Source organism: Chelonia mydas, chromosome 11 (genome assembly GCF_015237465.2).
Source record: "Chelonia mydas isolate rCheMyd1 chromosome 11, rCheMyd1.pri.v2, whole genome shotgun sequence".
Classification (NCBI taxonomy): domain Eukaryota; kingdom Metazoa; phylum Chordata; order Testudines; family Cheloniidae; genus Chelonia; species Chelonia mydas.
Genome location: NC_051251.2, coordinates 62,098,865 through 62,114,630, shown reverse-complemented (window position 1 = coordinate 62,114,630; position 15,766 = coordinate 62,098,865). Strand labels below are relative to the sequence as shown.

The 15,766-nt window shown below is 42.9% G+C and overlaps 1 protein-coding gene across 1 annotated transcript in view; it reads left to right on the top strand.

Moving 5' to 3' along the window:
• Positions 1–15,766, top strand: part of DYTN (dystrotelin) — a 61,211-nt gene that overhangs the window by 16,434 nt on the left and 29,011 nt on the right. Inside the window, exons 5-11 of the mRNA XM_043525574.1 lie at positions 1,688–1,773; positions 2,168–2,256; positions 4,895–4,966; positions 5,319–5,482; positions 8,036–8,147; positions 10,293–10,438; positions 13,102–13,270. Coding sequence (XP_043381509.1) covers positions 1,688–1,773; positions 2,168–2,256; positions 4,895–4,966; positions 5,319–5,482; positions 8,036–8,147; positions 10,293–10,438; positions 13,102–13,270 — 838 coding nt within the window. The remainder of the gene's footprint in view (positions 1–1,687; positions 1,774–2,167; positions 2,257–4,894; positions 4,967–5,318; positions 5,483–8,035; positions 8,148–10,292; positions 10,439–13,101; positions 13,271–15,766) is intronic.

Below are 15,766 nucleotides of genomic sequence, written 5' to 3'. Positions count from 1 at the left end.
TGATGAACTGAACTGCTTACAGAAATCACTTAAAGGTTAAATATAAACTAGTGCATTTTGGAACAAAACGAGAAATATCAGGAGTATTTTCTAAGCTTCATATTCTAAGTACATACAACCCAAGGGAAATTGCATAGAAGAATCTCCATTACAAGACTGACTTGGTCCCTTTTTGCAAGCCATTTTCTGTCTTCCTAAGGCCAGGCATCATTGTCCGCTTGCTGGATATTTGATTTTGCCAGTGAATTTCTTGCCATGCATGCACTGTAGGAAAAGCTTCACATGTAATTGTGGTTTCATCCAGTGATCATTTTACTTCCATCTATATTTTCTTCCCCACTATCTGAAGCTCAAACATTTTTTCCTAACAGGGACACACCAGAACCTTTTGTGTATCCATGCGTTAGTTTACTTGTATGCCTACTGAGAATATCACAAAGGCTTTTCTGTGGACAGTAGGAGTTCAAGAGTGATTTCACTGGTATCTTTTCTGCACATTTCATCAGACAGCAGTGTCTGGTGAACATTCTGTTTACATCTTCACCTTTTTCCCAGCTGATTGATCTTAGTTTGGTCTCAGGGCACTGCTGATGACTCAGTTCACTAGTCCATTCAGTTTAAGTGAATTTCTAATCTTCTGTAGTTTCCTTTCCAGTAGTACAGCACAATTTTATTCTTCCCTTCAAAACTCTTGCCACTGATGTTCTGAAGAGAATGATAAGTTTCCAAGTCTAGAAACCCTTGTTTGACTGAAACTCCCACCAAGGTATATATTACTGCTATATCTCAATCCTTCCCATAATAAAATAAGATATATGGACACTTCTGAAGATGATTTTGATGCACCAAAGTAATTAAAATTCTTTAAAGTGCTACCCTACTCTGAAAAATGACTCTGTTAAAATAGCATTGCAGTGTTCCACATTTATGGTCTCTCAGATTCCAGATCAAATCTTCCCTGTTTTCAGGTTTAAAAAAAAAAAATTATTAACTGCCCACCTTGCAAACTGCAGTTGATCTGAAAGTTAAGCTGGGTCCTTTCTGGCCTGCACTTCAACAGTTAGAGCTTAGGCCCTGATCCCGCCTATCCATAAGCCTATCCAGACTCCCAATGAAGTTGGTGGGGATTTGCTCAGTCACTGGGATTTGCCCATGCAGAGCCCACTGCTGGACTGGGGACCAAGTTAATTCTTTTGATGATACATAAGACATAGTAAAACCCAGCTTTCTCTCCCACAGCTGTACTGGCTCCACAGGAGTCAGAGATAGTAAAAACTTAGGGAGAGAGTTCAGTGACATAAAGCAGATCAAAAGCAGGTCTACTGAGTAAGAAAATGCCATTTTATAAGGTAGCTTTCAGAACAGAGTCACATTTTAACACAGGGTTTCAGATGGGACATAATCTTGTTACAGTTTGTGATAACACAGTGCAAAATCCAAGGCTAAAAATTTACTTAGATTGTAATCTTTTTCTTTTGTGTTTGTACAGAGCCTGGCACAATGGAGCTCTGGTCCATGACTGCGGCTCCTAAGCACTACCCAATACAAAATAAATAAAATGGTATATCAAAGCATGTACATATAAAAGGAACTGGATTCTTATGAGGTTGTCTTCCAATATAACAATGGTTTTTGCACTAGTAGCTTTAGCTTTCACATTCCTAGCTTTATTTTTATCTTGTTCTAGGACTGGAACAGGTTTTATCAAAGCCAGATCGGCTGCAGCTGCCCTAATTGCTCTCTCAGGAGACAGTCTGCTTACTAAATACAAAGGTGGGAAAAACAGATCTTTACACACTACTTAAGGTACTATGTACTGAGTGTTGACCAAATCTCCAATCTATTTTATTTCTACACAAAAAGAAAACAGGGTCCTAATGTGCACAAATGTAAGTACCTGGAACCAAAATCTACGGCTTTATGGTAGGAAAAAGGTGGATGCAGAAGAGTAATATCCATCTATCAGTGATTATTATATAGTACGGTTTGTGTAAGCATCTCAGAACAAGTCACAGAAAATACGATGGTGGTAATAGCTTTCTTGATAGTGGTGTATTGATGAGACACACCCAATTGTTGCCATGGCAGCTCTTATTGGAAATAAGTTGCATTCAGAATCTTCAGGCTCTGCCAGGATTGTAAAGCTGTCTTCTCCTGTCCTTTGCAGCTTTGTTTCAACTCTATGCTGACCCCAATGGGAAGGGGACCCTGATCACTCGGAGTGCCATGAGGAGCCTGTTGACAGACTTACATCAGGTGATGTCACTGCTACTCCACACATGGAATGGCTAAGTGTAGTAAAGTGGTTGTGAAAGGGCTAACTGGGTTACCCCAAATATTATGGGATGGAGCCTTGCTCCACCCTTCCCTTCCTATTTTGTAAGGTGCAGGGCTTTCCTTCACTCTGTTGTGCTACAGGTGAATAAAGGAGCAAATTCCCAGCCTGCAGCACTGTGAGTAGAGAGTTTGTTTTGTTGAAATGAGCAGTCCCTTTACAAAACTGACTGAAGTCATTGGGGCTCCATGTAAGCACAGGGATCTGCCATGCAGACCAGTTGTTGGATCAGGGCTTCAGTGTCAAATCCTGTTGTCTTCACTCAGTCAAAATTCCCATTCATATCAGTGCCTCTGCAGCTTGAGTTCTGGCTAAATTTATGGTAGCCATATACTTTCAGTAGTTCCAAGAGAATGGAGTTGCACCTATGCAGAATCCTGTTGTTGTCACAAGGGGCTCCAGCTGCTTGCTGGATCAGGCCATAGCTACTTAGATTGTAAGCTTCTTGGGGAAAGGGAGGAGGAGGTTTTGGAACAAATTGATAAACTAAACAGTAATAAGTCACCAGGACCAGATGGTATTCACCCAAGAGTTCTGAAGAAACTCAAATGTGAAATTACAGAACTACTAACTGTAGCCTGTAACCTATCATTTAAATCAGCTTCTATACCAAATGACTGGAGGATAGCTAACGTGACACCAATTTTTAAAAAGGGCTCCAGAGGTGATCCCGGCAATTACAGGCCGGTAAGCCTGACTTCAGTACCGGGCAAACTGGTTGAAACTATAGTAAAGAACAAAATTGTCAGACACATAGATGAACATAATTTGTTGGGGAAGAGATTTCCCTTTTGTAAAGGGAAATCATACCTCACCAATCTACTAGAATTCTTTGCAGGGGTCAACAAGCATGTGGACAAAGGGGATCCAGTGAATATAGTGTACCTAGATTTTCAGAAAGCGTTTGACAAGGTCCCTCACCAAAGGCTCTTAAGCAAAGTAAGCTGTCATGGGATAAGAGGGAAGGTCCTCTCATGGATCGGTAACTGGTTAAAAGATAGGAAACAAGAGTAGGAATAAACTGTCAGTTTTCAAAATGGAGAGAGATAAATAGTGATGTCCCCCACGGATCTGTACTGGGCCCAGTCCTATTCAATATATTCATAAATAATCTGGAAAAAGGGGTAAACAATGAGGTGGCAAAATTTGCAGACGATACAAAATTGCTCAAGATAGTTGAGTCCCAGGCAGACTGCAAAGAGCTACGAAAGGATCTCTCAAAACTGGGTGACTGAGTAACAAAATGGCAGATGAAGTTCAATGTTGATAAATGCAAAGTAATGCACATTGGAAAACATAATCCCAATTATACATATAAAATGATGAGTTCTAAATTGGCTGTCACCACTCAAGAAAGCGATCTTGGAGTCGTTGTGGATAAGTTTCTGAAAACATCCACTCAATGTGCAATGGCAGTCAGAAAAGCAAACAGTGTTGGGAATCAGTAAGAAAGGGATAGATGATAAGACAGAAAATATCATATTGTCTCTATATAAATCCACAGTACACCCACATCTTGAATACTGTGTGCAGCTGTGGTCGCCCCATCTCAAAAAAGATATATTGAAATTGAAAAATGTTCAGAAAAGAGCAACAAAAATTATTAGGGGTATGGAACGGCTGCTGTATGAGGCAAGATTAATAAGACTGGGACTTTTCAGCTTGGAAAAGAGACAACTAAGGGGGGATATGATAAGAGGTCTATAAAATCATGACTGGCATGGAGAAAGTAAATAAGGAAGTGTTATTTACTCCTTCTCATAACACAAGAACTAGGGGTCAACCAATGAAATTAATAGGCAGCAGGTTTAAAACAAACAAAAGGAAGTGTTTTTTCATACAACGCAAAGTCAACCTGTGGAACTCCTTGGCAGAGGATGTTGTGAAGGCCAAGACTATGACAGGGTTCAAAAATTAACTAGATAAGTTCATGGAGAATAGGTCTATCAATAGCTATTAGCCAGGATGGACAGGAATGGTGTCCTGACCCAGTATGGCCGTTCTGATGTTCAGGCCGTTCTGACGTTCTTTTTGTTCTGTTTGTCCAGGGCCTAGCATAATGGGGTCTTGGTCCATGACTGGGGCTCCTATGGGGCTATGATAATACAAATAATAAACAGCAGCAGCAGCCAGGCATTACTCATTGGCATGGCTCTGAGAATGGCCTTCAAGAAGCTCTCAGCCAGCAGCTGCTATAAGGTGTGGAGGTTGAGGTGGGAGTTTTCTCATTTCACTGTGTTTAGGAAAACACGGAATAAGTCTATGCTGGAAAAAAAAAGTCTGTCCCACTACTGGGATCAGTGCTTTAACCCAACAGCACAATCTGTTGATTCATATCTAATTACTGGGCCAGAGGCATCATTCGGACACATACTCAGGTTTAGAATTACACTCGTGTCATGTGTCTAAATTTAAACAGTCTTTCCCCCACTATAAGAAGTAAATGGCTTTTCCTTTGACACTTCACCATCTGTGCTCTGTCACTACATCGGTATAGCCTGGTGGTGATAGCTGTCTTATAATGGTGGTTCTGAACAGTTGTCTGTCTTCCTGATGTAGATCCCAGCCATTGTGGGAGAAAGCTGTGCTCAATCTTGTGTGGAAATTGCTATTCGAAGCTGCTTCCATGGGGTGAGTAGAATTCAGATGACCCTAGGAAGTGACCATGAATGTTGCTGACTGATTGAAATTGCCAGTGTATCACATTACAACAATTAACGTTACCTCATTTTAAGGGACAAGCTTGCTTCCCAATTCCACATGGTAAACATCGGACACCAATAAAGAAGAATACTCAATAAGGTACTAGCATGGACCCCTGCACTCGTGTGGAGACCCTTTGAAGCCGGTGGCATTCTACATGGGTGGAGGAGTCTGTGTTAGCATATCCTGATTTAGGATCAGGGCTTATATTATGAGGTGTGACAGAGGCAATATTCTATTTAAATAAGTGATTGAACCAGAGATTGATATTCTTTTCCAGGTTCTGAACTCAGCAATCGGTGAAGAGAAATTCCTATCTTGGCTACAGTCTGAACCTGGCCTTCTTCTGTGGCTTCCTACCTGTTATAGATTATCAGCCACTGAAATGGTTATGCATCACGTTAGATGTAGCATCTGTAAGAATTTCCCCATCACTGGACTAAGGTACAGCATACTTACTATAAAGTATTATTTGTAGCATGTAGAGATCAGCACCCCATTGCGCTAGGCATTTTACATGGACGTAGTGAGAGATAGCTTCAGCCTCAAAGAGCTTACAGTATAACTAGACAAGACAAGACAGATGGGGAAATAGAAACACAAAAAGGGAAAGTGACATGCCTGAGATCACACAGCAAGCCAGTGGCAGAGCTGGGTATAGAACTCAGGTTTCCTGAGTCCTGGCCATTATGCAATGCTGCCTTGTAGCAAAACTTAACAGCAACATCTACTTCCTGAGCAAATGCAAGAAACAAAACATCATCCCCAGAGGTCTCACCATCTATAACCCTCAGAACACTACATACGACAGTTACCTCACCTGTGTTGTCTCTGTAATATCCTGGGACCGACCCGGCTACAAGTACATTGCATACATTGTAGCCATGGTGTCTTTTTGTTATTAAATCTTGTTTTGCCTTCTCCAGTTGGTTAGCTACGATATCCCTTACGTCAGCGGTTCTCAAACTGTGGGTCAGCAGTTCTCAAACTAAAGGGGTCACCAGGGCTGGCTTAGATTTGCTGGGGCTTGGGGCCCAAGCCAAAACCCGAGGGATTCAGCCCTGGGTGGCGGGGCTCAGGTTTCGGTCCCTCCTCCTGGGGTCATGTAGTAATTTTTGTTGTCAGAAGGGGGTTGCAGTGCAATGAAGTCTGAGAACCTCTGCTTTACATCCAGGCAACTAAAAAAATACCTCAGAGTATTAAAGGAATGCTACCAGGTAGCTAGGGCCCAAAATAAAAAGCAAATGAAAAGCAAATATCAAAAGCTTAATATTAATGTAAATGTTTTCATGAAACTAGATCATGATCTGGTTTTGAATATTCTCCGGCAGTGTTTGCCTACATCTATTTTACAAAACTCCTCTACAAAGACCGAACAAGCTCTGTGAGGGAACAAGGGTCTCAAGAGCTGTACAAGTATTCAAAGTCCAGTGAAGGCTACACAGGGAGCAGTCAGTTCTCCATCCTAGTCTAGCTGTAATCAAGACCTCTAGTTTTGAATTCAGTATCTCACACCTGGTTTAATAAAAATGGAACAGGGCTCAGGGCACTGCCTGGTTAAACTGTGAATAACTGCTTTTTCAGTTCAGTGGCTGAACTAAATCATCAGTAGGGAAAATTGTTTTGAGTTGACTCCATTCAAAACAAATTTTCAGCAAACCAAAAAAAATTAAAGTTTTACACTTTGGGTTAAATGAAACATTTCCTTTAGTTTTTTGGGGGAGGTTCGCCTTTTTAAAAATAAAATTGCCGTAAAATGTGAAACAAAGGCTTTTTGAATTGAAAAATCATAACATTTCAAAAATCTTGAAATAAACATTTCAGATTCTGATTTTTTGAATGAAACAATTGGACCCTAATTCTCAAAAAGTTTCAGTTGACTCAAATCTGCATTTTTAATTGAAAAAAGTTTCAGCTGAAAAGCTTCACCCTGCTCTATTGCCTGGTCTCCAGCAAACCAGGAATTAACTGCAGCTTCTCTTTCCCCATCTCTTGGACAGGTGCTATGAGAAGGGTGAAGGGAGGACGTCTGAGAAAAGACGGGACTAGGCGAGAGGACAGTGATGAACCTAGGACAGGGAGTTTTACTATTATACTTTTGTGGCAATGTTAGCTTGCATTATTGACTTAAGATTTTCCAAACTCATAGGTCCCACTTTGCTCTGATGCCCCAGCAGTCATCATTCTGGGATGTTACAGCCCACAATGAACTGTATATAGAGATAAACTGAAGCATGCAAAATACGAAGATACCACAACAGGACCAAAAATGGTATCATCGGCAACTATGGCTCCACTATATGAAGTTCAGTGCATCAGTTATTAACTATAAAAATAAAGCTGTTCTAAGGATTAGAACATTGTCAGCTGATCAATTACTCTTGTTTTGATAATGAACTCCTTGGCTCTCCCCTAGCTGTGGGAAACCATTACTACATTGATAATATCATCAGTAAAGCTGGGTTTTTTGATTAACTGATTTTTCACTGAAAAATGCCAAATTTGATGATCAAGGTTGGTTTCAACAAAGTGTCAGACTTCAAAAAGTTTTTGGAAAAGAAAACGGACATTTTCAAAAGAGAAAGTTTCAGTTTTGAGTGAAAACAACTTTTTGTTTCAAAGTTTCAGTAAATTTAGTCTAAAAAGTCAAAAAAACAAACAAACAAACAAAAAACCCCAACTCCAAAATAAACAAAGGTCAAAATCAAAAACCAAAACATTTCAAAATCATCAGAATGAAATGTTTCACTTGACCCAAACCAAAACCTTTTTCAGATTTTCAGTTTGTGAAAATTCAAGATTTTGACTTTTCATCCTTATTTCAGACAGAAAAATTTTCAATATCTCAAATTTTCTTGGACCAGAAAAACTGTTGCCTGCCCAGCTCTGTCTAGATTATCAAACATTCATGGGTGCTGATTTCTAAGATCCCAATTCACTTGCATGAATTTGCCAGTCCTTGAAGGTTAATCTTATCCTTTCTGTTTTCCCTGACAGGTATCGCTGTCTGAAGTGCCTGAATTTTGATCTTTGCCAAGTCTGCTTCTTCACTGAGCGTCAGAGCAAACCACACAAGAGGTCACACCCTGTGATGGAGTACTGTGTGAAGGTACCATCCCATTTTACTGACTCATCTGCTTGCTTGGCCTATTGGTATGGATAGGTAGGCTCATGGCTATGATGATTAGAGAGAGAGAGCGTGTGTGTGATCACCCCCATGAAATATATCCGCACTAGCTGCTGAGCAATGTTAGGTGAGAGAACGAATGAAGTGGGGTTTTAAGTATAGAATTTTCACTCTGCTTTGAGATAAAGACACAGTCCAGTCACATGGGACACCGAGGAGTAAATCCTGCCCCGTCCTGTGTGTGTGGTATGTCACGTCACCACGCACGGGCATCCACCATCCCATTTTTAGACCTGTGGAAGGGGCCCTCCATGGCACCAGACTTTTGTGTGTGCAGACTGGTTGGGGAGGGGGAAGGAGGGAAGGGAGCTTGGCATATGGCTGTAGGAGGCATGCATCATTCCCCCTCCCTTCTACCCCACCCTGTGTCCATTCAGGAGCTAATTCAGTGTAAAGCTGCGAAAACTCCTCAGTAAAGCGTCTTCTAGTTGGTTTATCAACCTTTGCGAGGTGGCCCCAGGGGCTGTGTGTGTGAAAAGAGAATTCCTTTTTCATCATGGCTTCACATAGCAGTATGGCAGCACGGACACCAAGGAGATCACCCCTCGGTTAAAAGAGGACTCCAGTCCTACAAACCACCACATCCAGAAGACGACTGTATTAAATGGAATAGATTGTTGCAGTAGCACCTAGAAGTCACTTTGCTAGGCACTGTGCAAACATACAGTAAATGAGAGTCTGTGCCGGGCCACAGAGCTTATAGACCTTGGAAAAAAATGGAGACATAACAGGTGAATGAGACAAACAAGCCAGTCAGTGTGGGAGGGCAGTGAGGAAGAAACTCTGCAAGGGGAATCCCAGAGTTTTCATCTGCTTGCTGCAAGCTGATCCAAAGGGAAACCCCTGCACTAAACCCTTCTGAAATCAATGGGGTTCCAGGAAGCCAGAGGACTCCACCCACAAGGATCAGCTTGCAGAATGAGGGTCTGAAGGTGTGTTGACATTAGAAAATGAACTGTGTTTGAAAGCAGTTGACAAACACACTTACTTTCTAAGCCAAACTGAGCACAGGCCAAACTGAGCACAGTGCCCAACAGCTAATTCAGAAAGTATTGTATAGCTCAGGTGAAAGTGGCAACTGCCCATGATATAGCCTATCCTTTAAATCAGTGGTTCTCAACCTGGGATCCAGGGCCCCCTGGGGGGCTGCAAGCAGGTTTCAGGGGGGCTGCCAAGCAGAGCCAGTGTTAGACTTGCTGGGGCCCAGGGCAGAAAGCTGAAGCCCCACCACATGAGGCTGAAGCCCGGGGCCCTGAACCCTGCCACCCAGGGCTGAAGCCGAAGCGCGAGCAGCTGAGCTTCACGCAGGCTCTGTGGCATGGGGCCCCAGGCAACTACCCTGCTTGCTACCCCCTAATGCGGGCCCTGGCTTTTATATGCAGAAACCAGTTGTTGTGGCACAGGTGGGCTGTGGAGTTTTTATAGCGTGTGTGTGTGTGTGTTTGTGTTTTTGGGGGGTGGGGTGGGGCCTCAAAAAGAAAAAGGTTGAAAATCCCTGGTCTACATTGTCTTTCTCTAGCCCCCACGCCAATGTTTATAATGACAATGCTGTTTTTCTTTACCACAGTGACACCTTGTGGTAGTTTTATCATCAATGTAAGAAATGAGTAGAACGTACAATGGTTGCATTATTTTTTCCTGTTTGCTCTTTCACAATTCCCCATGTAGATGCACTAGATGCATAATGAGCATCAAATGCTCCCAGCTAGGAAAGGCAGCATTTTACACCCACTTTTCACAGCAGGAAGTAACTGGGCCCTTTGTTGTCTTTCCAGCACATTCTTAAAAACCACCTCAAAAAGGACATTAGGTTCACCCCCATCTACAAAACAAAATCATATTAAAGATGAGGGTTCTATTAAGCTCCAGGCAAACTAGGGAAGAGCAACTAAAGTTAGCCAGCATCCACAAAAGTCTGGAGTTACATTAGCTTTCTTGTGGGTAGAGGGGAGAAGATAGCAACACTCAGCTTTATCTGGGATTGTGTTGACCGACTGACTGCTTGCTGCTTCAGAGCAGTGCTGGTTTTAAATCCACTCCTTTCTCTGTTGCATGTCGTTCCAGCAGATGTCAGCAAAGGAGAATGCAAAGATCTTTTTTCGCACTGTCAGAAATAACCTGCTTCAAGAGCGCTGCAGAAGGAAGGAGGCTCAGAGAAGGCAGACACTGGAAACGATGGAGGGAGGGGACTTCCCAGAACATGAGCAAGCACTGTGAGTGTGAGTCCCAGGGTATTTATACCACCTGAGTGGTGAATTTGAAGAGACCAGATACTTCCAAGCTGTAGCACATTCACCACCTGCATTTAACAGTGCTAAAATAGAAGCAGTTTTGAATATAAGCTACTTGACTGTGCTCACACAGTAAATGACTTTGATTTGACAGATGAAATGTGGTCAGTGATCAGTCCATAAAACACAAATTAAGATTACAAAATGGAAGGGTTGAAACTGTACAGTAAAAGCAGCTTCTTTCCATGCTTTTTAAAAAATACCAGTCATCTGAAATAAGCCTTTGCATGATATATTGATACTGTGCCCACAAAGTAGCCATTACAGTCTATGGTGGTCAGTGACTGAGAACCTTTTCCATGCCGTGACTTCATATTATGGCAGAAAGAGGAGCAGGAATCTGCAAAGCTCTCACTCTAGAGAATGTGAAGGCGGTCGCAATCGCCCCCATACTGAGAACCTATCTAACACACTTCCATAAAAGAAATTTTAAAACATTCTATCAGGCCTTGGTCCTATATAGTAACTGCAGAACTCAGCCTTGCTGACAAGTAGAAAGGAGGGCTGGTCGTGTGGTTATGGCCCTGGCCCTGGGTTAAATCAGAAGCTCTGGGTTTAGTTCCCAGCTCTGCTACTGATGTGACACCTTGGACAAGTCACTTAACTTATCTGAACCTCAGTGTCCCATCTGAAGGTGGGGACAACAATGCTTCCTTTGTCTATTTAGAATGTAAATGCTTTAGGAAAGGCGCCATGGTTTTCTAGGTATTTGTACAGACGTAACACAATAGGCCCTGATCTCAGGTGGATTCACTAGGTATTACCATAATACAAATAAGCAAGCAGTTTTGGATGAGTCAGTTACTCTATAACACATACTCTCCTTTAGGGGGTGTCATGAGTGTTGTAGTCCATCAGCTCTTTAGGATGCTTGGCAGCAGAGTAGGTGAACAATGAATTTGAAGGCATGTGACTTCTTACGTCAACCTTCTACAGGGGTTTGAATATTATGGTGCTGGGGGCCATACTAATAACTACCTAAATAAAACAACAAAGATGGAATTAGAATTATGAGCACCATTCACAAACAAGCACACATTTATTTTGTTTTCTCTTCTTAACGTCAGGTCTGTGTGCCATGTTTTGTCACACCTAATCTCGGGCCCAGCTTTGCAATACTTACTACCAGACAGTACCTCCCACTGTGGGTAACACCACTGATGTCAAGGAGACTGCTCTGTGCCCTTTAGACTCAGGTAACTGACTTAAGTCTGTTACCTCCATTCCTGAATGACCCATGTCCCTTTACGTCATCCAGGTGTGAGAAAAGGCTCCTCTTAGGTTCACTGCAATACTCTATATCTGTGAGTTGTTTTAGCATCTTGTTATGCTTGTCCTTCATTTGACCCATTCTTGCACTTTGTCTACAGGGGACTTGAATGAGACTGAAGAGGTCTCTTAACCATGTGCTGGTCCTTAGCACAAGTTCTGAGTGTTTGTCTTGCCTAATTGGTCTGTTCAGTTTGTAGACTTAAATATCTGCCAAACAGGGCTTAAGTAAAATTGAGTGATGGTATTCATCCTTTTGAACAGGGGTGAATTTCATCCTTCCCAACAGGAAGGAAGTGGAAAATGTATTTACTAAACTTTACAGTGCAATATCACTGAGTAGTGTTATTGCTATTAGAAACCAATTTTAAATACAGTCAGACTAATCAAGGACCATAGCTACAGTATGAATAATTTGCTGGAATTTCAACCTTGTCAACAAGCTATTTGATCACTGAGATGTTGCTTAAGTGTTTGTTCCTTAGCATGGAATGTAAGCTTTCGTGAGCTTCACTTCATCCAATGAAGTGAGCTGTAGCTCACGAAAGCTTATGCTCAAATAAATTGGTTAGTCTCTAAGGTGCCACAAGTACTCCTTTTCTTTTTGCGAACACAGACTAACACGGCTGTTACTCTGAAACTTAGCATGGAATGTGATTGAATGCAACTTGCCCATTAATTCTTTCATGACTGATATTTCCTTACTTTCATTTAGCAACAAAAGCTCCCTTCTTTACATGAACTTTACCGTAATCTTTCTCCAAGTCCACAAGGTCATTTGATGACTTGAGGGGTTTTTGCTTTTATCACATTTGGGCAAGATAAGCCATGAGTGAGAGCAGAATTTTGAGTTGCTATTCCAGGTGTCGTTAAAAGGATCATTGGTACCTCAGCCTAGCACAGATTGGGCCACAGGATTTCTGGCTTTCTAAAACTTTCCTTAGTTGAATTGCCTAGTTTAGTTGGCCCTCTACTGCCAATGGCTAAGAAACAGGGGAAGTTGAAAAGGGAGAGCAGCTGTACTGTTGCTAAATGAAGGGGAACTGGAATTCTGTGCTAGAGACTTTATGGTCTCTATTCAATAAACAAAATGACATCCACTGTCAGTTATCCATTTTACAGCCAAATATAGTGCTAGCTAACAGTGGTCATAACTATTCCGTAATTCCTACTCAGGCATGACAGTTATTACTCTGTTGAAAACAGAAGTTTTATTTATGATGATTCTAGATTCTAGGGAAAGGAACCTAAGAGTTCGACTGTTGAGCTTCTCATTTCATCCTCTCTTTATTTTTGCTTTCTTTCCTGGTGTACAGGCCCTCTACAGAGCTCAGCATCTCCCCACAGCCTGCCCATCATTACCTATCCTCCCCAGAAAACAGACTGGCACCAGAGTCATCCAAGCACTTAGCTGAAAAGGGGTCTGCAGTGCAGCAGATTGAGAATGACAACAGGGCACCAGCACAAGACAAGACATCAGCTCAGGTGAGCAAAAACAAGATATAGCCACACTGAACAAATCAGGGTGAGTATTGAAGCGTGCAGGGAGACCCAGACCAATTCTCAATCAGCTTTCAGACTGCCTATTAAATACTGATCCTAAGATTTTCCCTTGGTTAACTTCAACTCTGTTAATTTCTCATGTTGGAGGGAGGGAAGTGGGCAGGAGAAAGTAGAAGGAAACAAATCAGGAACCTGGAAACTTCGTAGTCATCCCTTAAAGAGCTTGACCACATTTCAATATTGGTGACTGCAGAAGAGGTGACTCACCATTGGCAAGTCCCCGGATGGCGGAGCTTGAGATAGCAGCTCTTTCTTGCCTAACGCTGTCAATAGTTTCTCCGGCCCTGTGATGATCTGTCTCATCTTGCAACTCAGCCCTCTAGCCACATTACATTTTAGTTCCCCACTTTTGAGGTAACAGAGTCTAACAAATAACAGTCCCAGTGTCCTTACGAAAGGTCTTCATACTCCTTCTCTCAGGGCTTCCAGTCATCCTTATTCCCCTCTCAGGGGGCTTCATGCCACCTTTCCTGTGGCTGGTAAGGAAACCCAGATCCTCCCACTCCGCTAGGTTCCAGAGCGGATATCATGAAACAAACAGCAGTAGTCTGCTCCATGAGACTCCTTGCTGCTACATCCCTGGACCTCTTCTGACTAACTACAACCATTATGTCAGGACTCCTGCTGTGATCTACACTCCAGGCCCTATTCAGTACCTCCAGCCTCTCCCTGCTTCTTACAGACTCTGCCTCAGGGTCTCCCACAGGACCTGCTTGTTCTCTGTAGCCCTTGCAGCTGTATCCCCTCAAACTTCAGTCCAAATGCCCCTTAGGCCCTAACTTCTCTTTGGCTTTAGTTCAGCTAAACTTTCTAGCTATCTCTCACTTGGGTCTTCTGCCTGCCTACCTTCCTATTGCTCTGTGCTCCTTAGTCCTTCCTTTATGAAGGCCCCGTTCCTCCCCCCTGGGTATGATCATCAGTTATGCCTGACACCCAGAGGCTTAATTGGGCTCAGGCTCTATTAACTGCTGGTTAACAAGTCTGGGGTGTATACACCCAATCATAGTGGCTAGGCCCAGATTCACAAAGGGACTTAGGTGCCTAAAGCCTAGATTTAGGCACTTAAGTCCCAGCTTTTAGTCACCACTGCAATTCACAAGACTCCCACTGACCCTGTAGGCACTTACACTTAATTAGCCTGAAAATTTTCAAGAGTAAAATTTCCTTAGGTGCTTAAGTTTCTACCTCAGGTCATGTGCACTGCTGCTCCATGCTAGGGACCTGAACACTTACCTTGCACCTCAGCCCAGAGCAATTCAAGAACCCAGGGAATATAGACATTCCTTTGCTTAACTTGCCTGCAGAGCCCTATCCAGTCAGCATGCTCAGAGCATACCTTCCAGGTTGGGCGCCGTCGGCAAGCTCACACAAAATGGCTGGGGCGAGGAGGAGGATCTGCTCCCTCATAACTTTTAGCCTAGTGGTGATGTGGGAACTTCAGGTGTCCCAAGCTCCACCAAACTAGGCTCTAGCCCCCTGCATCAGAGATGTCTCAAGGCAGTGCTTCTTCACAGCTTATGAAGGCCCTACATAACTTTTTAGCTGAGTGGTTAGGGCCATCACCTGGGATGTGAGAGCCCAGGGTCCAGTCCCCCTGCTCCAATTACTCTTTATTTATACACAGTGGAATATCTTGAACAGGAGAGATTGAGGGAGCCCATGTCAGAATATCCTATTGCCCAATGATTAGTGTGCTCACCTGGGAGGTAGCAGATTCCCAGTCAAATCCCTTCTCTTCATCTGGTGGAGGGGGCACTTGAACCAGGGCATCCCAGCTGAGTACCCTCCTCTCCCCAGCAATTAGCAAAAACCACTTTGGGCCCCTAACTCCAGAAAAGGGTTCACAGCTGAGAATCACTAGCAGAGATAGGGACTAGCACATACCCCCCTTGTCAGCATCTCCCATTGGCTAGCTTAGGCAGCTCCCTACTTAGTTGCTGGCTTTGTAAATCACAGTCTGGCTCTGCTCATTGTGCAGGAAGCCTAGCCCGCAACTCAGGATTTGTGGATCACAGTGTTGTTCCTGTGATTTGTTATGTGCCTAAAAGTCAGGCATAGTAACACTGAGCACCACAACTCCTATGTCCCTTTGTGAATCTGGACCTCGTTACCTGAATGTGGTAGCACACACGGCTATTTGCACTGCAGGGTTATTTGTTCTGTTATTAATTTTTATTTGCATTACAGTAGCACATGACAGGCTCCACTGAGATTGTGGTCAAAATACCATCACCTCTCCCTTCTGAAAGCAACAGTTCAAGGAAAGACATCATAGGCCTGAATCTCAATTAGGCTTGGGCCATTCTGTGCCATCATGACAGCATAAAGGCAGCAGAAATAGTCCCCCTGAAGATATGTCCAGAGTAGTGATTCTCTCCAGCCAATGTAGAAGGGGCATAAAGGCTCTAAACCAACTCT